This window comes from Condylura cristata, unplaced genomic scaffold (genome assembly GCF_000260355.1).
Source record: "Condylura cristata isolate star-nosed mole 26May11 unplaced genomic scaffold, ConCri1.0 scaffold00025, whole genome shotgun sequence".
Classification (NCBI taxonomy): domain Eukaryota; kingdom Metazoa; phylum Chordata; class Mammalia; order Eulipotyphla; family Talpidae; genus Condylura; species Condylura cristata.
In genome coordinates, this window is record NW_004567126.1 from 16,135,835 (window position 1) to 16,156,569 (window position 20,735).

At 43.5% G+C, this 20,735-nt stretch overlaps 1 protein-coding gene across 1 annotated transcript in view; it reads left to right on the forward strand.

The window, feature by feature from the left end:
- The window catches only part of CLMP (CXADR-like membrane protein), a 154,168-nt gene that overhangs the window by 122,067 nt on the left and 11,366 nt on the right, over positions 1-20,735 (forward strand). The window contains exon 4 of the mRNA XM_012729398.1: positions 4,492-4,666. Within this exon, the coding sequence (XP_012584852.1) occupies positions 4,492-4,666 (175 nt within the window). The remainder of the gene's footprint in view (positions 1-4,491; positions 4,667-20,735) is intronic.

The following is a 20,735-nucleotide window of genomic DNA, read 5'->3' on the forward strand; positions in this document are numbered from 1 at the left end:
GTTAAGAAACAATAAAGATATGTTGGTTACTTAGCAGCTTGTGGTGAATGTGGTTTTCCTTTTGGGAAAGCCTCATTGATGGAACTGGCTGGAAAGATTCTGGGGTTATTCTGGGTGTGGGGTGAAAAAAGCAAAGCATAGACAAACTTCTCTGATTCCCAGTTGCTTGAGGGAGCTGGCAGAGTAGACAGAGCTGTCATTTGTTCAGGCTGCTCCCTTCCCCAGAAATACTTTTCTTTATATAAAGAATACTACAGTCTGTGCAGTGGAAGCAGCCTGTTTCCAGAACTGGTTCAATCCTACTTACCCTTTCAAGTCTTCCTTAGAAGCACTTGTCAGAAATGATCTTCCATGCAATTTATGAATTTTCTTAGCCATAATAATGAGGCTATGTAGAAAAACATTCTTAATTTTAGTAGGTGTTTGTCGAGACATGTAGAGGTACTGTCATGCTATTTACAGTTTACTTTCAACTAGTACAGCAAAAAGAGAAATAAAGCAAATATGGGCAAATATTAAGTTGTTAAACAAAATGTCTTCCAAATGCCTCACAATCCTGCTCCCCTTTCTCTGCATGTTTTTCTTTCTCTTTTAAAATATAACAGGTGTGGGCCCTCCCTGGTGGCGCAAAGGGTTAGAGTGCTGCACTCACTGCAAGCTGGCCTCAGCCCCTAGCCACTTCAATGCGAATTCGAATCCCAGCCCCTGAGAATACTCATGTGGAGCAGCAGACCTCTCCTGTCTTGCCCGCTGCTCTGTCTTGTACTCTGTCTCTGGTGAATCCTCTCACACCCTTGCACCTCTGGTCTATACCCCAGTACTTCTATGAATAAATAAATAAATATATCTATGCATAAATAAATAAATATATCTCCTAAAAAAATTATCATTAGGGCCCTCCCTGGTGGCACAGCGGGTTAAAGCACAGCACTGAGAAGCTAAAGCCACTTCCGCATGAGTTCGATTCCCGCCTGCCCTGGAGGTGACCACATGGAATGGCAGACCTCTCCTGGCCCACCCGCTGCTCCCCTCAGCAGTGTACTTCCGTAGATCTGCCTGTTCTGTACCCCACTCTGTCTCTGGTGAATCCTCTCACCCTCCGCATCTCTGGCCTGTACCCCAGTTCTGTACAAATAAATAAATAAATCTTAAAAAAAAAGATCACTAATTGAGTGTGCACTGTATATCATATGCCTTACAATAGTCTTTCCTGGTGGATGATTTTATTCTCATTTTCCATAGAAAACAAAAAACAGAGCCATCAGAGAATAAATTGGTCTCTGGCCATGACTTAAATCCGGTCTATTTGATTCCCAAGCTCATGTTCTTTTCTCTTGCACCTACGCTGTGTACTGTGTACCCAAACTGGCTGGAAGGTGGCTACCTGCACACTCTCACACATTCTGCAGAATTTCCTCTATGCCTCTCACCCACCAGGGGGCAGCTGTGTGCTTGGCTACCCCCACTGGCATTAGCAAGCTTGGAAGTTTAAGCAGAACCTAGTTTCCTATTCGCTTAAGCAATAGAAATGGGGCATAAGTTAAAACACACAGAGAAGGGGCCTGAGAAATCTGCAGGAATACCGATGAGCTCCTAAATGTATGGGAGCTGAGGTTCAGGGAAGACTAGAGGTGCCTGTGCTCTGATCTTGAGCCTCCCTGCCTTGGCAAATTGGTTGAAGTCACTGAGGGGCCCCCTCCCTGCATTGCTGTATTTAATTCTGGATGGCGTATAAATAGAACTTGGCCCTCTGGCACAGCACACCACCCACGACTGTTCCTTTCCTTTTGGGACATCAACCAAATCTGAGTCTTTGATTCCCTCTAGTGGCTTAAATCGGCAAATCTCCTAAGTGCTTCTTTGCATTTACTTATTCAGCATGGCTTGTCTACTGAATGCACCACCTGGGGGATGAGCTCTTTAGCTGGCTTGGGGTGTGCGCACTGGTTTCATTTGCGCACTGGTGTGTCCTATGGAAAGCGCCCCGGGGCGGGGGTGGGGGGTGGGAGAAGCCGGAGCCCATTGGTACAAGCTGGCAAGTGTCTGCTTGGGGACTAAAGGAGAACAGGTTATACATAGGCTATGTCTGCCACTAAATGCAGTGTAGGAACTTGCACTGGCTCTTTATCCCTGTGCCTAAGTATACTCATTGGTAAAATGAGTGCATGGATTAGATTCAAATCAATTCACTAAATATTTACCAAGACACTCAATAGGTGGGACCCTGTGCTGAGTCTATCAGAATGCAGGGGTGAAACACTTAAGCTTAAAGACCTTAGAGGCGGACAGAGGCCCTAACTGTCAGAGCATGAGCTTTTTTTTTTTTTTTAATGGATTTATTTATGCATACAAGAACCTGCTACTGGCCAGAGGTGCCAGGGCTGAAGGATTCACCAAAGACAGAGTGGGGAGCTGACAGCCAGATTCACTGAAACACACTGCTGAGGGGAGCATCGGATGAGACAAGAGAGGTCTGCTATGCCATGTGGGTTCGTTCCCTGGCTGGGGCTGGAACTTATGCTGCAGACAGCTTTACAGTACTGTGCTTTAACCCCTTGCGCCACCAGGGAGGGCCCAGAGCATGAGCTTTGCAGTGAGCCAGATCTGGGGCCAGGGCCTTGCCCTGTAACTTCCTAACTGTGCTCTTGAGCAGCTTGCTCTTTACAGTTCATTGGGACATTTGGATAATAATCCTGTTTTCATAGGGTTCAGTGCTCAGTTGTGGTCACACCAGAGAGTGTTCAATCAAACGGCAGCCATCACCAGTGCAGTTTCAAGTTATGAACAAAAATAACAGAAACCTTGAGAACGTCAGTAAGACCCTACATGGGATCATCATATTATTCTCACACCAGGCAGATTTCTAAGGTCTCCTTTCTTTTAACAAGTCACCTGCTACTTAAGGTGCATGCCTCCAGGGCTCTGCCACTCTAGTTTCAGCCCAGTGAGCCCCACACCCCAACTCTCCCACCCCATAAAGAGAACCACTCTCCTGTTCTACCTAGTTTCGTCTTTCCACAGCCAAGAATATAGGCCCTTTTCCTTCGCATGGATTTGCCACTAATCAACTTTGAGAACTGAGCAGGGAATGAGAGAGGTTGCTTATATGTGTCGATCAGTCATGATCGTTGGTCTTTCGCACTTAAAGCCCTTTGCAGTGGCAGTGGGTTCTCTCTACCCAAGGTTTCTCATAGCCCTAGGGCTGTTCCAGCTTTGAAGCTGTATGATTCTGTTGCTTTGTGAATGGCTTGAAAGAGATCATTTTTCACACTGAGCTTCTTTGTTACTGTGTGAGGAGATAAAGGAGGGCGCCATAGTTAATGCACATTTTAAAAGCCAGACAAGTCATATCTAGGATTCAAGTAAGGTTTCATCGTTATCAGTTATCAGTCATTAGTTCTGTAGCTTTAATAGTCACTGGTATCAGAGACTAGGCCAACTGCTAAAGCAAGACACTGAAGTGAACAAAAGTGAGCATGAAGCCCAAAGTTGCTGATGAGGGACCTCCCTGGTGGCACAAAGTGTTAAAGCACAGCACTGTGATGCTACTAGCAGCCACTGCAGCATGAGTTGATTCCCAGCCAGGGAGGTGACCACATAGTGGGTCAGATCTCTCCTGTCCCGTCGGCTGCTCCCCTCAGCATTGGACTTCAGGCAATCCACCTGTTCATTCCCCGCTCTGTTTCTGGTGAATCCTCTAACCCCCTGCACCTCTGGCCTGTACCTCAGTTCTTGTATGTATAAATAAATAAAATCTTAAAAATAGAAAGCAAAGATGCTGATGAATACCTTTCTGGAAAAAAAAAAAAGGTAAAAATAAGGAGTAAAGAAGGCCTGAAGTGGAAATGAACCCCTACGAGACAAAGAGATACTGGATGGATGGAGCAAGGACTAAACCTGGTATCTTGGAATGTCACTTTGGATAGAAAGAGTCACTTCATAATGCTAAGCCATAGACTAGGAAGTAACAGAGACTGTACCGACAGGAGTTGAGGCGATAAAAGTGCTGCATTTCCCTGGGAGAGGCAGGAGCTACCTGTGAAAGCCACTTATTTGTGAGGTGTTCCTGGGCTCACTTAGAGACCTGATGCTGATAGCTTGTCTCTGAGAAGGCTCTGAGGAATGAGCTGCGTTCTGGAGCCTGTTCTGGGGCAACTGCCAATCCTGCCTTCCCTTTTGGTTTCTGTCCTTCTGCAAGCCTCTAACCATAGAGGAGCGAAAGATCGAATGACACAGTTGTTAACCTGAGTGATTTCATTGTTCATGAAAACCCACTAAAGTAGGGAAGAAAGCCTTACTAGGAGAATAATTCACAGGGGGTCCAGGAAGGTAGAAATGATGAATTTAGGTAAAGTCCTGAGTCTTCAAGTACTCTGGTCCATGAGTTGTCAAATACTGTGACTTCCCTACTACCCAAAGGAACATCCCATAATTATGGGTTGTAACACTTGTTCCCATATATTGTCATCCAATTTCTGCCTAATTCATTAGTGGTTTTCCTCTTCCAGCTTCCTTCTATATTGAGACCTTGGGAACTCACACTGAGATCAAGAGAGTGGCAGAGGAAAAGGTCACTCTGCCTTGTCACCACCAGCTGGGACTCCCAGAAAAAGACACCCTGGATATTGAATGGCTGCTCACTGACAATGAAGGGAACCAAAAAGTGGTAAGTAAATATACCTGGCTAGATGCCCGCCCTACCAAGCTGCCGCAACTTCCTCTGTTGGCGTTTTTGCAGGGCACCCGTCTTTCTCCCTGGGTTGTAAAGGGCCAGAATTGCTTTCTCATCTGGATTACAGTTAAAGACTCTCGATACAAAACTAAACAGAAGAAAAGCTATTTAGCTTGTGAGGATAAGAGATCCTATGTTCTTCAGGCAAATAAGAACAACTAGATAGCCATCTGTCATTTGCTCAAATATGCACTTTAGTGTCTCCTAAGAAGGGAAGGCACCTACCTCAGCAGTTTGATTTCCTGGTTTAGTGGGCCAGACCCCAAGCCATTCCTCCTCTGAAACCACTACCACTTGCCTGTGCTGAAGTTTTGCACCGTCGTGACTTCCGGACTCTGAGATTGCATAATATCACAGGCAGCATGTGATGCAGAGGAACAAGAACAAGAGGCGTATGGAAATGTCCATCACATAGGTAATGGGCCTGCAAAAGAATTGAGGCTGATTCTGGAGTCGGAAAACACAGAGCTGGCCCAGGGCCTTCAGTGTTCCAGTTGGTAGGACCACTGGGATCATCCATATCATATGCTTTTGGCATTCTAAGCAGAACTGCCACCACCCAGCCAGCATTATTCAACAGTGAGCGCTGAGTAGCACACTGTTACTATCTTTCTGCCCTGCAGCATTCAACCACTATACTTTTCCTCAATCTAGATTCCTAAAAGGTCTATAACTTAGGGAAGCTAACTCTAGAATTTCCTCTTTTCAGAGCTGTATACTATTCCCTATGAAAAGGTGAAAATTCATTCTTTTCTGTCTATACTACTATATTAGTCTAATTTCAAAAGATGACTAGTACTGGAAGAAGCTTAGGTTTCCATTGAAAATACTTTCGATGGGCCCTCCCTGGTGGTGCAGTGGGTTAAAGCGTAGTATCATTTAGCTCACAGGCAGCCACTTCACCTGGGCCAGGGAGCTGACCCACATGCTTCAGCAGACCTCTCCTGACCTGCCCACTGCTCCCATCAGCAGTGTACTTCATCAATCTGCGTGTTCTGTTCCCAGCTCTGTCTCAGGTGAAGCCTCTCACTGCTCCTGCACTTCAGTTTTATATGCATAAATAAATAAGCCTTTAAAAAAGAAAAGAGGCCCTCCCTGGTGGCGCAGTGGGTTAAAGCACTGCACTAAGAAGTTTAAGCCACTTCCACATGAGTTCGATCCCCGCCCGCCCCGGAGGAGATCCACATGGCGTGGCAGACCTCTCCTGGCCCGCCCGCTGCTCCCCTCAGCAGTGTACTTCGTCGATCTGCCTGTTCTGCTCCCCACTCTGTCTCTGGTGACGCCTCACACCCTCCGCATCTCTGGCCTGTACCCCAGTTCTGTATGAATAAATAAATAAATCTTTAAAAAAAAAAAAAAAAAAAAAAAAGAAAAAAAAATATTTTTGAGACATTATTGGAGTTAACCTATTTGAATAGCTGTTGACATCACCTTGTTATTTTGATACTACTTGTCATTTGTCCTCCTTATACTAAGATTTCCCCCTGTTCTCAGAGAGCAAGGTCAACTTAACCTGGGCATGTTTATCCCAACAATTTCCTAGTCAATCCTAGACATAATGCTCTCAGTTCTGAATGAAGTAAACAAGATCACATGCTCCTCTAATAAAAATTCAGCAGTAACTGCATCCCTCTAACTTCCACCCTTGTCTTTATTTAAAGAAAAAAAAAGAGTTACTTTGTTAAATAAATAAGCCAAGGGAATATATGGGGCTAGGAAATTAGTTATTGGTTAAACAAAGCCACTGTGGCCTTAATTAATCACAATTTCCTACATGCCTTCGGTTAGTGCCCTAAAAGAAAAGTTCCCATTTATTCAGTAATTCTGGTTACATGAATTTAGTTAGTACTTATATGCTTTGCTGGACACAGAGGTAAAACAGTAATCAAAACATCAGAAACCTCACTTCTTGGAGCTTAGAGTGAAGAGACAATCAATAATTAAATAATAATAGCGAGTAGTAAATATATGCTAGGCACAAGTTTCTAGCGTACATTGTCTTATTTAACTAAATCCTCATAACCAAGATTTTTTTTAAAGGTTTATTTTTATTTGGTCATATAAGAACTGGGGGTTAGGCCAGAGGTGCAGGGGGGTGAGAGGTTTCACCAGAGACAAAGTGGGGAGCAGAACACTCAAATCTACAGAAATACACTCCTGAGGGGAGCAGTGGGCAAAGCAGGAGAACTCTACTGCGCCATATGGGCCAGCTCCCAGGCTGGGGATAGAACTCATGCCGCAGTGGCTGGCAATAGCTTGATAGAGCTAAGACTTTAATCTCTGTGCCACAAGTGAATCCCCCATTACCAGGATTACTAACCCCATTTTACAAATAAGGAACGAGGCATGTATGCATACACAAAGCAAGAAACTGTTTAAGGTCACCCATTTTGCATTTTGAAATCCGGCACCTTGACATCAGTAATGTTAACCATTAGTTACATTAACTACCAGGCTGCTAACCATTAGTTTCATTACCTTCATAAATAATTTGAAATTCTGGCATGAGTGTGTAGGAAATAAAATATGGGGAGAAACGTCCAAACAGAGCTAAATTATGTAAAGACCCTGATGCAGGGAAAAGTTAGGTGTTATTGGAAGTTATAAAAGATCAAAACTCAGTGTAGTCTAATTTAGTACATTGTGGGTTCTCACTAAGCACTCTCTCTATCAAGGAGTTAACTGGAGAGATAAATGTGTAGGGACTATGTCAGAACAGTAACAAATATCACAACAGAGATAAGAGGAGTTCTTGAGAATATGATGCTTGATAATACGAAGGAGGGGCCCCTGACCTGGAACAGATGGAGGAGGGAAGAGGTTGGGGCCCTCCTGGCTCACCTGGCTTCCTGTAATAAGGCAGAGCTGATCTGAGGGGTGATACAGGGCATCGCCCTGCAGAAATCACAAGCTCACAGGCCACACAGAAGCTGGAGAATCCTGGGCGTACCCAAGCCCTAGGCAGGTGAAGCACAAAATACGAACACCTGAGGCTGTAGAACCAGAGGCTGGAAGAGGCTGCAAGCCAAGCTAGCAGCTTAGAGTTTTTTCCTGTCATGTCAAATACCAAACATCCAACTGAATTAAATTTTAAGATCTAGTTGGTTTTATCAAATGAATCACAGCAGCGCCCATCTAGCCAGTTAAAAGGACTCCCAGAAACTGCACAAAATGAAACATTTTTATTTGGCAGAGAGAAGACAAGATAGGAATCATGTCAGACTTAGGGAACTCCCCATGAAGAATGGAAAAAGGTCTTGAGGCGGATTGCCTCAAGAAGTAGAAAGTAGATGAGCTCATCGATGCTGATCAGAAAATTCTGTATTGGCCGGTAAGATGGCAGGCTGAAACTGCAGGGGGCTTAGAATTACAGCTGGACTAGGTGTTATGCTTGGCGGGTTCGGTACAAGTGTCTCCATTTTGGGCCAGTCATTTTCTTTTTTAACAATGTCATGGAATTCTTGAAGACTTCAGGAGTGAAAGAAGCACATTTGCATTTTAGGACAATCACCCTGGTACTAGGTGACACAATGACTTAAGTAGATTGAAATCAAAGCAAGATCAGTTGGACAATTTCAGGCTATCCAATAAGGCAGAAACTGCAGTCACAGTTGTTGGGATGTCAAGAAAGGAGTAACAAGAAAAAGAAAGGAAGAAAAGGAACGGGGGGAGAAGAAATATTTGATGAGTAAAGTTTTCCAAAATTCTTGACTAATTGCCAGGGTGTTGGGAATGAGAGTGGAGCTGGCTAAGAAAGAAACTGTAGGAAGTGTTGGAATAGATGTGGTGCTGGGTCTCCCTGGTGGCTTAGCGGGTTAAAGCACAGCACTATCAAGCTATCCAGAGCAACTGCCAAGCGTGGCAGACCTCTACTGACCTGCCCACTGCTCCCCTCAGCAGTGTATTTCAGTAGATCCACCTGTTCTGCTTCTCATTCTGCTCTCTAGTGAGTCCTCTCACCCCTCACACCTCTGGCCTATACCCCAGCTCTTGATGCATAAATAAATAAATTTGAAAACAAAAAAGAAATAAAGAAATAGATGTGGTGCTCAAGGTAGACTAACCAGTGAGCAGGTTCTGAAGAGGAGCTTTGTTTTTCGACCTAAGCAAAAATATGTTCATCCCTTTTGTCTGGGAGACCCTGATATGTAGGGGACATTTGGGGATGGTGAGGCTCTCAGTCTCAGAATATTTAAAATTAGCCTTGATAGCAGAGCTACTCAAACGCTTCGGTGTTCCTCCTGGTGCTGGGCATGGAAACACAAAATTTCCAAAGTGAAAGGAGCCCCCTCCCCCAAGGTCAGTCAGGAACACCAAACAGAAACCTTTACTCTATTTTTCAGATGAAGAAACTAGGACAGAGATGTTCCAATTCTCACAACATGCCTCTTGGGCCACTCTTTCACCCACTTTCCCCCTTTCTCTTTGAGCCAGAAAATCCCGATCTAAAACGTAGAGCCAGGAGATCTACCTCCTTCAAGGCCTATGAACAGCTTCATTCTAGTGTCATCCAAGGCCATCCCATGATTACTGTATAGGGCACAGCCCAGCTGAGCAATTGCCAGAAAGTTGAGCAGATCCAATCCTAACAAATTGTCCTGCTTCCCCTCCCTGAAACTGTGTCCACCAGGAATGTCATAGGAAAGCCCCATAACAGCTGCAGTTCATTTAATTTTTAGCTTGTTTGCAGAAGGCTTAAATTATGTTCATTGTTTTCTCATCACACTCCATCACAATTCCATCATGGCCTTATGTTTTCTAAGATTAAAAAAGCAATTAAAACAAAGAGACACACAAACATCTGAGATGTAGTGTAGGTCTGAAAAAAAATTGAGCCAAACTATTAGTCTGTAATGGATTCCCAGTCTGTGTCAGAAGTATGTACGTGAAATTCTTAGATTAAATAAGGGTTATTTAATTATATTAAGATCATTTTTAGACTTGTAAAATCCCTGCTTTTCGAAGCTGTTAAATAGATGTCTTTTTCCCCCTCATTCAGTATTAGGACAGGGACTGGGGAAAGGGAAGAAAAGCAATATACCAGGAAAGGATGTGTTTATAGAAGGTGCCACTTGACCTTGATCTTGAGGCCTCGGTAGGTGTTGTCTAAGAAAAAATGGAGAGAGGCATTCGGAAGGAGAAGACTAAGACAGACACAGGAGGACATTGTTCAGAACCAGGAGATACTGGACTTAAGGATTAGGATAATTAGAAATGTGAGGCTCAAGCATTAGTCCATAGTGAGCACAGAAGGTGGGTGGCAGATGGAAGCGTTTAGCCAGTGGAGCTCAGCTATACAAATGTTTGTAGTGATGAATATCCTTAGGGTGTTGGGCAGGACAATTTTAGAAACAGTAGGGACTTTCTTTTTTTATATATTTAAAGATTTATTTATTTCTGCATACAGAACTGGGGTACAGAGGTGCAGGGGTGGTGAGAGGATTCACGAGACAGAGTCGGGAGCAGAACAGGCAGATTGATGAAGTACACTGCTGACGGAAGCAGTGCATGGGTCAGGAGAGGTCTGCTGCACCACGTGGGTCACCCCACGGAGCATGGAACTCCTAATGAAACAGCTTCAGCTAGCTTCCTAGTGCTGTACTTCACTCTGCTGTGCCTCTGGGAAGGGCCCTAGGGACTTTCTTGAACCCAGAATCGACTTAACAAAAACTGATGATATGGGTCCCCATGATGGCACAGGTGTTGATCTCAGTGCTATCAACCTATCACTAGCCACTATAGCACGAGTTCAATCCCCCACCAGGGAGCAAACCCACATGGTACAGCAGACCTCTCCTGTCTCACCCACTGCTCCCAATAGCAACCTATTTCAGTACATCTGCCTGTTCTGTTCCCCACTCTGTCTCTGGTGAGTCTTTTCACCCCCCTCCCCCCCCCCCACACCTCTGTCCGACACCTGAGGTTCTTGTATGCATGAATAAATAAAAAATAAAATTTAAAATAAATACCCTGATGATGTTAATTTAACATTTGAATGTTTACTATCTCATTTCCACAAAACTCCGTGAAATTCCTTAGCTGTGTTTTCCAGTTAAGGTCTTTAAGGTTTAAAAAGCTTAATTAAGTAACCTGTCACCCAGCTCTAAGTGGAAAAACTCCCCAATTGAATGTGATGTTGTTTTTGGAGTTGGTTGGTTTGGAGTGCTGGGGTCTTTGGGTTCACTCTGGGAAAGGTTTCTCCGGAGTTCCTCTGTCAGAGGCATGCAGAGAGATTCTCCACGACAGAGACATTGGTTATATTTAAAAGAACAGGTTTATCAGGGAAAAGAACAGAAAAGTAAAAGACATTTGTATAGGCAAGCGGGCAGGAAGAACTGTTCTGAAAGGGACAGGTTTGCTGAGAGAGAGGCCTGCATGGTGGCAGGCGGGCGCCTTGAGGAGAGCTGCCTCAGCTAAGGGAGGCCAGTGAAGAGAAGCCCCAGGATGTACAGGTCACCGGCAGGCAGGAGGTGATGCCCTACAGAGGGTGAGTGGGTGGAAAGAAGCACCTGCATGGGCACTGATGGGCAAAGGACTGCTGGTCCTGGGGGTGGGGGGCCCGTGTTGGGTTTTATCATCTTCAATCAGTAGGGAGGGGCTCATCTTTGTGAGTGGATATTTATTCCTTAATCCCCATATCCTCATCCTCAGTTAACACTCCCTGGGACAGTTTGACTCCAGTCTGGGTGTTACGCCTCTTGATCTCGGTGTTGAGCCCTAGTCCTGGTTTTCATAACTTGGTCAATAGTTGACAGTAACCCCTTCTACCCCGACCTCCTTGTGTGAAAAGGCCCTGACCTTGTGGCGTCCCTCCAGCCTTTCTATTGCTATTCTCCATCAAATGCAGGCCATTTGATGTCCCGGTCAGCTGGCCATCATTGCACTGCTACAACAGTGTTCAAAATTAGGACCCAAAAGTGAACCCTAAGCAACCAGATTTGCTTTTGTTTCATGGTAACACACACTATAGATTATTATAATATAGATTATTATATATATAGATTATTATATATATAGATTATTATTATAACAATTATAGAAATTGTTGTATAAAACCCATTTAAGTTACATACATATAAGCTATGTGCAAATTGGGTCCTGAAGAAAAATGTATTTCTGAATGTGAATCTTTCAGAAATGTTGCCAGATTCCTACCTTAGTGCCCTTTTCGGCTCCAACTCTAAACCACACCTACAAAGGATGTCCAAAGTAAAAAAGACACCTTTTAAAATAAATGTATCTCCTGGCGTCAGTCCAAAGAGCAAAATGAACAAGAAAGAAATCCTTGAGCTAGACAGAGCCAATGACCTGCCAAACCCACAAAGCCCAAAAGAACCTAAAAGTCACCTCATCTCTTTACTGATTTTTAGGTTTTGAATCTCTTCATTTTACCTAGGATTTCAATTTGTTATTTTTTTTTTAAATTACTTGTACATACAGAACTGGGGTATAGGCCAGAGGTGCGGGGATGGCGAGAGGATTCAATAGAGACAGAGTGGGGAGCAGAACAGATAGATCGATGCAGTACACTGCTGAGGGGAGCAGCTGGTGAGACAGGAGAGGTCTGCTGTGCCCTGTGGGCCAGGTCCCTAGCTGGGGATTGAACTGCAGCTGAAGCAGCTACTGCTAGCTTCATAGTGCTGCACTTTAACCCGTGTGTCAGCAGGGAGGGCCTTCAATTTGTTAGTACTTTTTTTTTCTTTTTTTACTTATGTAGGAGTTAAAATTTATTTTCTTGTAGCTGATTATGTACCTGGGGGAAATATGGAGAAATCAGAAAAAAGAACACTGAGCACCCAGTGTTTTAGTTTACTTGCCCGACCACATACTTTCATTCTTAGAGTGGAGGTTGAGTTTTACAGCTCCCAGCTTTTTCCAGTTGCTAATGTATTTCTGTTTCCTCCACTCCCTATTGTGCCACCAGTTTGGCATTGCTAAGGCAGCTCCTCCCACTTGCTCTGGAGTGCCACAGGATGTGGGGCCAAAAAGGGGGATCCCTCTAGCTCTTAAAACAGGCAAGTAACTTAAGGGAAGGAGAGGGGCTGTGTGTGTGATCCTACCTCTTCCTGGCCTGGATCTACACCAAGAGGCTTCAAGGTGAATGCTAGGAAGCCTCAGGAATTATCTGTAGAACCAGATGAGCCTTTTTTTTTTTTTTTCCCCTCTGGGCTAGAGTTCATAGGTTTTATCTGAGTGTGAGAAAAGCAAAAAGTAGTGAAGGTGGAGTAAGCAGTGACTCAGATATGGTGCAACCACAGCCAGGCACACACAAGGTTGATTGTATTTAAGGGAGACGATTAGAACAGAACTCTTCCCAGCCCCAGTGGGAAGTACAGTTATTTCTTAGCAAATCAAATAAATAATAAAGCACAAACAATAAATTAGGATCCAGGAGGACTCCAAGCCTACCCCACTCCATAGGATTCAACTGCACCTACCTCGATTTCAGGTCAGGATGCATGTACTCACCTCATAGAAGGCACACTGCAATATTTACTGAACAAAAGAATGAGGGCTCCCTGGTGCCACAAGGGGTGAAGTCTCAGTACTGTGAAGCTATCTGCAGCCACTGCAGCAGCAATTCAATCCCCTGCCACGTGACAACAAAGCAAACCTCTTCTTTTATCACCCTCTGCTCCCTTCAGCAGTGTATTTCAGTGGATTCGCCTCTTCTGCACCCCACTTCTGTTTCTGATGAATCCTCTCACCCTCCATCCCTACACACACCTCTCTGGCCTATGCCCCAGCTCCTGTATGCATAAATAAATAAGTCTTTAAAAAAAGATTTATTTATTTCTGCATACAGAATTGGGGTAAAGGCCAGAGGTGCAGGAGGTGGTGAGAGGATTCACCAGAGACAGAGTGGGGAGCAGAACAGGCATACTGATAAAGTACACTGCTGAGGGGAACATCAGCGAAACAAGAGAGGTCTGCTGCGCCATGCGGGTCACCTCCCTGGCCAGGGATCCAACTTGTGCGAAGTGGCAGCAGTCACTTTGTAACGCTATGCTTTAATGCACTGTGTCACCAGGGAGAGGCCTATAAATACATAAAATAAATCTTAAAAAAAAAAAAAGCAAAAGAATGAGGAAAAATGGCCTTAAAGCTAAGCAGATTATGCAGACACTTCCTTAATCTCTGTTTTGTCTTAAATTTTACACTATACTAGCTTGCTTTCCCCCCCTTAAATGCAAGAAGTTACTATTTGTCAAGTATTTGAAAACAGTGCCTAGCACAAAATAAATGTCACATATGTGTTTGATAGAGAAAAAGCCCACTGGATAGATTCATTGTGTTGACGGATTCTCATTTCTACGTGGAATTCACATTCCGAACCCAGGCCAAGCATTGTGCTTACAAGAGAAGTCACTGCAAGGTCTCCTTGCCATTTCACAGACACACCCTTAAATTCTTACTCTAAGCTTATGCAGTCCTGAGAAGAACATTTACCCTAAATTTCTAATACATAAGGATAATTGGACTTTAATTAATTATCGGACAACTTGGGCTCTAAACCTTTTCAACTTTAATGGTATAATCCTTACCCAAACTGGCCATCAGAGCTGGAAACTGAGCCAAAGATTCCTGCTAAGTGTCTTGTTCTCCCCTCCTTGCCCCGCCCCTCATGCCTTTTGCCTCAGTTGAAAAGAATGTGGAAATTCAAGACAAAACATCTGTTTGCAGTCAACACTGGATTTTTAACTGAAATCTTGCGTTTCCTGTACTTTCCAGAAAATTCCTCAGCATGAAGTTGTGCAGGAGGCACCTCCATAGGACGCATGTGGGGTGTGGTTGGGATGGAGAGGTTGGGGTGAGATGGGGAGAGATCCCATATTGGTATGATAATGAGGGGCCTCCTGTTCTGTTCTCTGGACCACTCTCCTCTCCTGTCCCAAATCACATCCCCCCACTGAGGTTGCATACATTTTACTGAATCTTCTGGAAGAGAAAGTAGGAGAAAGAAGAGGGATGTCATCGAGAGGTAAAATTAGGAATGTGAACAAAGCCTGGACCAGAGTGCTAAGCCAAAAGAGATCCCAGATGAGTGATTAGTTTTATTCTACAGCTGGTGAGGCTGCCCTGACTTGTCATCTTTGTGTTTAGATAGCACTCTTGGGGGTTTTTCTCTTCTTTATCCTCAATCTCTATTTTCCTGCCCTCAACAAGCTTAGCCAGTCTTATGGCATTAAATACCACCACATGCTTAAAATTCCTAAGAACATAATTCCAGTCCAGACCTCACCCAAGAGCACACCAGACTCACTGTATCTGCTCCCTCGGGTATCTAACTGGTGGCCGAAATGCAGCGAGTCCAGAACTGAATTCCTGATCCTCTTCCCCGCTCCCTCTCTCTCCCCCCAAACTGCTTCCCTTTCAGTTGACACCGAAAATCTGAGTATGGTCTCTGACTCCTATTTTTTCTCACACCACATATATACATTGAAGTAAGGTTGTCTATTGGCTAATCCTGTTGCTTCTATCATCATAATACATTCAGAACCTGTTACCTCTGCCTCTGCTACCACCCTCCAGGTTGGACACTACTGTCTGGTCTCTACTTCAATAACCTTCTAAATGCTTTTCCTGTTTCTACTCCCTGTCTCCTACAACCTCTTATAACATAAATCAGTTTGTAGTAGTCTTCTGCTCAAAAACTGTATAATCATCCCCACTTCCCTCAGGGTAAAAGGCATCATCTCTGCAGTGAACCACAGACCTATGTGAGCTAAAATCCTCCTGGTTCATTCCAGCTACCTGGCCTCTCTGCTCTTCCTCACACATGCCAGTTACTATCTGACTTTAGTGCTTTTGTATTGGCTCTTCACTCTACTGCAAACTCTTTACCTTGCCCTCTCTGGTGGCACAACGGGTAAAAGCCTGGCAATGCAAGCTAGCTGCAGCTGCTTCAGTGTGAGTTGGATCTCCAGACCCTCCCACCCCAGGTGACCCACATGGCACAACCCAATGACCCGGCCACTGCTCCCCTTCAACTGTGTGCTTCATCAGTCGGCCTGTTCTGCTCTCCACACTGTCTCTGGTGAATTCTCACACTGCCCCTGCACCTCTAAGCTGTACCCCATATCTGTATGCATAAATAAGTAAATCTTTAAAACAAACAAACTCTTTGCCCTACATGGTTGCAGGGCTAGCTCCAAGTGTCCTTAAGCACTTGCTTTCTGTGAACTCTATTAACCACCTGTTTAATAGCATTCTACAGCCTCCCTGATGGCCTAGGGGTTAAATTTCAGCACTATCACCCAGGCCTGAATTGGATTCCTGGTCAGAGAGCTGACCCAAATGGAACATCAGACCCCTCCTGTCTCACTCATTGCCCCCTCAGCACTGTATTTCAGTAAATCTGCCTGCTCTGCTCCCCATTCTGTCTCTGGTGAATCATCTTCTAACCCCTCAGACCTACACCCCAGTTCTATGCAAAAATAAAATAAAATCTACATAAATTGCAACCCACCCACAGCCCCATCACCCCCTTCCCTGCTCATAGTATTTCTTGCTGTCAAGATGTACCACCCAGCGTCTTCTGTTTGTTCTTTACCACCACTAGACGACTATATTTTCCTCAAGGGCGGAAATTGTTACATGTCATGTTCATTGCTCTTTCTCCAGCACTTACAACAGGCCTAATACATGGTCATGTCAGAGGCCCAGAATCTGTTGAATAAATGACTGTCATCTTGACTCTCTTTAGCCTAATATTCAAGTGTAGTCTTTGCTGACATTTCTCATCTTCCCTCTGGCTGACAACCTTTCTTCCTTCTACCCTCACTTCCATCTCCTAAGTATTCTTTAACCTGGCCATCTTGGCACTTGCTATAAAATGCCTTTGAAGAGTTTACCTTAGACTTCTAGAGCAGTTTGATGGTGTCCAGTAGAGTGGTCCCATCCTCCTCTCTACCGCTCACTCTAGGCTGAAGGAGACACTCCTGATCCTAGTGCACCTTCCTGTAGTCTTTGGGTTCTCTAAGTTAGGGAGGGACTCTGACTTGAACTGTGACACCAAAGTAGCAAGCAGTAGGGAAGGAGGGGCTGAGGGAGCAGCCTTCTAGAACTGTCTTTCCCTTCATCATCATACCAATAGAGAATCTCTACCCCAAGCATAACTGGTGCCCCACCGCCACAGTTACAGTAAGGAGATACCTCCTGACCGTCATGAATAGAGCACCGGTTTTCTACATAAATTGAATTAAGGTATTTCTTTCCCACAGAAATAGAAACCAATTTGTAGAACTCTGATAGTGATGCCCACATTCAGCAATGCAAATTATTCCTGCTCATAGATGTAAATGAATTTTATCTAAAGGAGAATGTAAGTCTTTTTTAGTCCAATTTGAAGCAGTTGTAATATCTTTGAGTTTTCAGCATTAATTAATGAGTTCAATAAAATCTTTGACACCTGTTTGTTCCTTATGTATTTCAGATTTCACCTCTAAAAAAGTCCTTTAAAACTATAGGGGATGCCCTCCCTGGTGGCGCAGCGGGTTAAAGCACAGCACTAAGAAGCTAAAGCCATTTCTGCATGAGTTCAATTCCCACCTGCCCCGGAGGTAACCACACGGCGTGGCAGACCTCTCCTGACCCGCACACTGCTCCCCTCAGCAGTGTACTTCGTCATTCAGCCTGTTCTGCTCCCCACTTTGTGGTGAAGCCTCTCACCACCCCTGAGACTCTGGCCTGTATCCCAGTTCTGTATGCATAAATAAAAAATCTTTAAAAAAAAAACAAACTATAGGGGAGACCCAAGGGGATTGTAACTGAGATCGAAAAATGCACAAAAATATGTAAAAATAAACTAATATAAAAAAAATAACTATGGGGAGAAAAAACATCTCCCCTCTAACTTCCAAAGTTCTCCAGCTGGGACACTGTAAATTAGAATGACAAAAACGGACAACAAGAGAAAAACAAGCTTACGAGCGCTGCATCATGTATGTAACACACTGGAACACCTGAAGTTGAGGAACTCAAAAGAGTACTTAGAACTTGGGCTACAGACACCTAGTAAGGAAAGAGGCAGAAAGGGTCCTTACAGAAAATCAAATGACATTGGGGGAAGATGAATGGACCCTCTAGAGAATATACAAGAGAGGTCCTAGTTTGTGACAAGAACTGCCTGGGTGTGGTATTGTTTTTTATTCATCCAGAGGAGATTAGAGTTGCTCTGGGAGAGGGGACTTTGGACACTTAACTTCTTTGGAGAGATGAAACTTTTAGGCCTATTGCAATTTCAGGAACTAACTACCTTTAACTTAAAATAATTGTCCATTTTTTAAAAATATATAATAGCTTATTTTTACATTATTTTGTGCTTTTTTCTATCTCAGTTGTAATCTCCGTGGGCTTCCCATCACCAGATCACCCGTGTGCCATCACCATAGTCCAGTGCAGTGCACCTCCCCCCCAATTCTCCCTTTTTTTAAAGGTTTATTTATTTATGCATATAAGAACTGGGGTATAAGCTAGAGTTGTGGGGGGTAAGAGGATTCACCATAGACAGAATGGGGAGCAGAACAGATAGGTCTCCTGAAATACACTCAGGGGAGTAGCAGGCAAGACAGGAGAGATCTGCCAGGCCATGTCCATGTGGGTCACCTCCTTAGCCTGCTGGAGATCAAACTCATTCCGCAGTGTCTGGTGACAGCTTGACAGTGCTGTGTCTTTAATCCCTGTGCCACCAGAGAGGACCCTTAAATTAATTCTAATGCATATGTCAAGTGGCATAGTTGGTGTGACATGTCCTGGTCCCCAAAAACACTTATTAAAACTTATTTCTTTGTATTGCTGTTATTACCACTAGCACAGGAGTATGGAGTGTTTTCTGTAGCCGTTTATTGAATAAAGGACTTCAGAGTTGCAAAACAGCCTGGCCCAAGATGACAAAGGGCTAGACATACATAAAATCAGAATGCTCTGATAATCTCTTGGAAAATGCCCAGCATTATAGAAAGGGGATTTAGCAATCTGGTCTGTCTTTCACAATCTCTCCTCACATAAAAATGATGCAAAAAATGCTATGAATGGGAACAAAGAAGAGACTGTTCTTCGTCTGACTGGCATAGCAAAGGAGGTTTCATGAAGAGTTAATATTGATTTTGGATTTAAAAGAAAGAATAGGATTCCTTATGGGGGAAAAAGGAGTTTGTAAGTGGAAAAATGCAGTGGGCAAAGGCATGTGAATACAAAGAAAGTGCTCATGTCATAGAAAAGGATAACTGTAATCTGAGAGCATCGGGTAGATGAGGGGAGCTAAACAGGAAAGACAAATACCCTGTGACTTCATTCATATAGCGAAGGTAAAGAAACAAACCAAATGAAAATATAAATAAATCAATGAATAAATACTCTTAAGTTCAGGGAACAGAATGGTGTTTGAGAGGTAGGTGAAATGGGTACAGGGATGCAATTGTATAGTGGCGATTAGAAACTAGATTTTTGGTGGTGAATATGATGTAGTATACACGAATGTTAAAATACAATGCGTACACCTGAAATTTGTATGTTATAAACCAATGTTACTGCAATAAAACTTTTAAAATAATAGGAATTCCACTAGGATGGTAATACAGAAGCCATTTTGCGGATCCTGGACTGAATCTGGTCATCATTCAGAAGTGGTGGGATCTGTTAGAGGTTTTGGGGTTAGAAAAGAACTAATGTGAATCTTAGATGACCATCAATTTAATAGCAGCAGTGTGAAGGGTAGACTGAGAGGACAAAAATATACAGGAAATATGAAATATGCTGGAATATGAAATAGGAGCTCAAAAGTATATAGGGGATCAAGATAGAAGAATTACCACAATAGGGGTGTTGTTCAAGCAAGGGGGCAAAATTCAAATACTGAAAAAGTATATTGTTAGTTGCAGTATTTACCTTAATTTTATTCTCTGCTTACCCTTATTTTTCCCCAGCAAGACTATCAGCCCCTAGGGTGGGAACAGTATCATGTTCCTGTTTGTCTTCCAGTTCTCAGCACAGTATCTGGCATGTGAGCTCGATGAATACTTTCCAAAGAAAGAATGTGCAGAGGAAAGAGAAAGGGAGAGGAGGTAAAAGCAAGATGGACAAGTATTGATGCAATGCAGAACTGGTGGACATTTTATTGACTGATTCACATTTTTTTCGGGAAGTATTTGATGAGTTGCAGAGCATCACAGGATTGAGGGTGGGGTTAAGAGTTTAAGGAGAGTAAAACAGTTTGGAACAGCTGTGTTAGAAATGTGCTCAGGAGTCTCTCACAGACTTCCAAGCCTTATTTTAGAGCCGTTCAGTATATCTGGAATGTTCCCTCCAGCCAGCTCCTCCCTGCCTCTCTTATTTCTTCAGTCTACTCAACTTTCAAGACCTAACTTAAGTGTTACTAACAATTTTTGTGGGACATTTTGACACTATTTCAACTTAATCCCTTTTTTTTTTATGTTTATGCTCCTCACTTTGTTAATCTCATTAGATTATAAATTACTTGAATATCCATTTGAATAGCCTGCTTTTCCTGATAAGAAACTCATTCAAAGAACATTTGTTTAAGAATATGGGAGTTTAAGAATATGATTGCTGAGTGGCCTGAAGGAAAGGCATCTTTTTTTTGTAACTAACAGAATTGGGATGATGGACTAAGAGAACCCAGGGGAGGTTAAAGAACCAGAGGTTGGATACATGTGGATGAAAATTCAGTAAAAATCAAGACTTTTTTTTTGGTTGGGCAAATCTAAACTTTGGTCTTCTTAGCCGGGAAAACAAAGATGTACTTTATGGAAGCAACAGGTGTAATTTTTCCCCACCTTAATCTTACTAATCTACCAAGGCAAAACAGAAGCGTCAAACAATGAAGCTCTCAGTATCACAACTGAATTTTTTTTTTATTGCAAAGTTTATTTTTACATCATTTTGCACATTTTTTTTTTCCATCTCGATTGTAATCCCCACGGGTTTCCCATCACCAAATCACCCCTGTGCCACCACCATAGTCCCGTGCATTTCCCTCCCT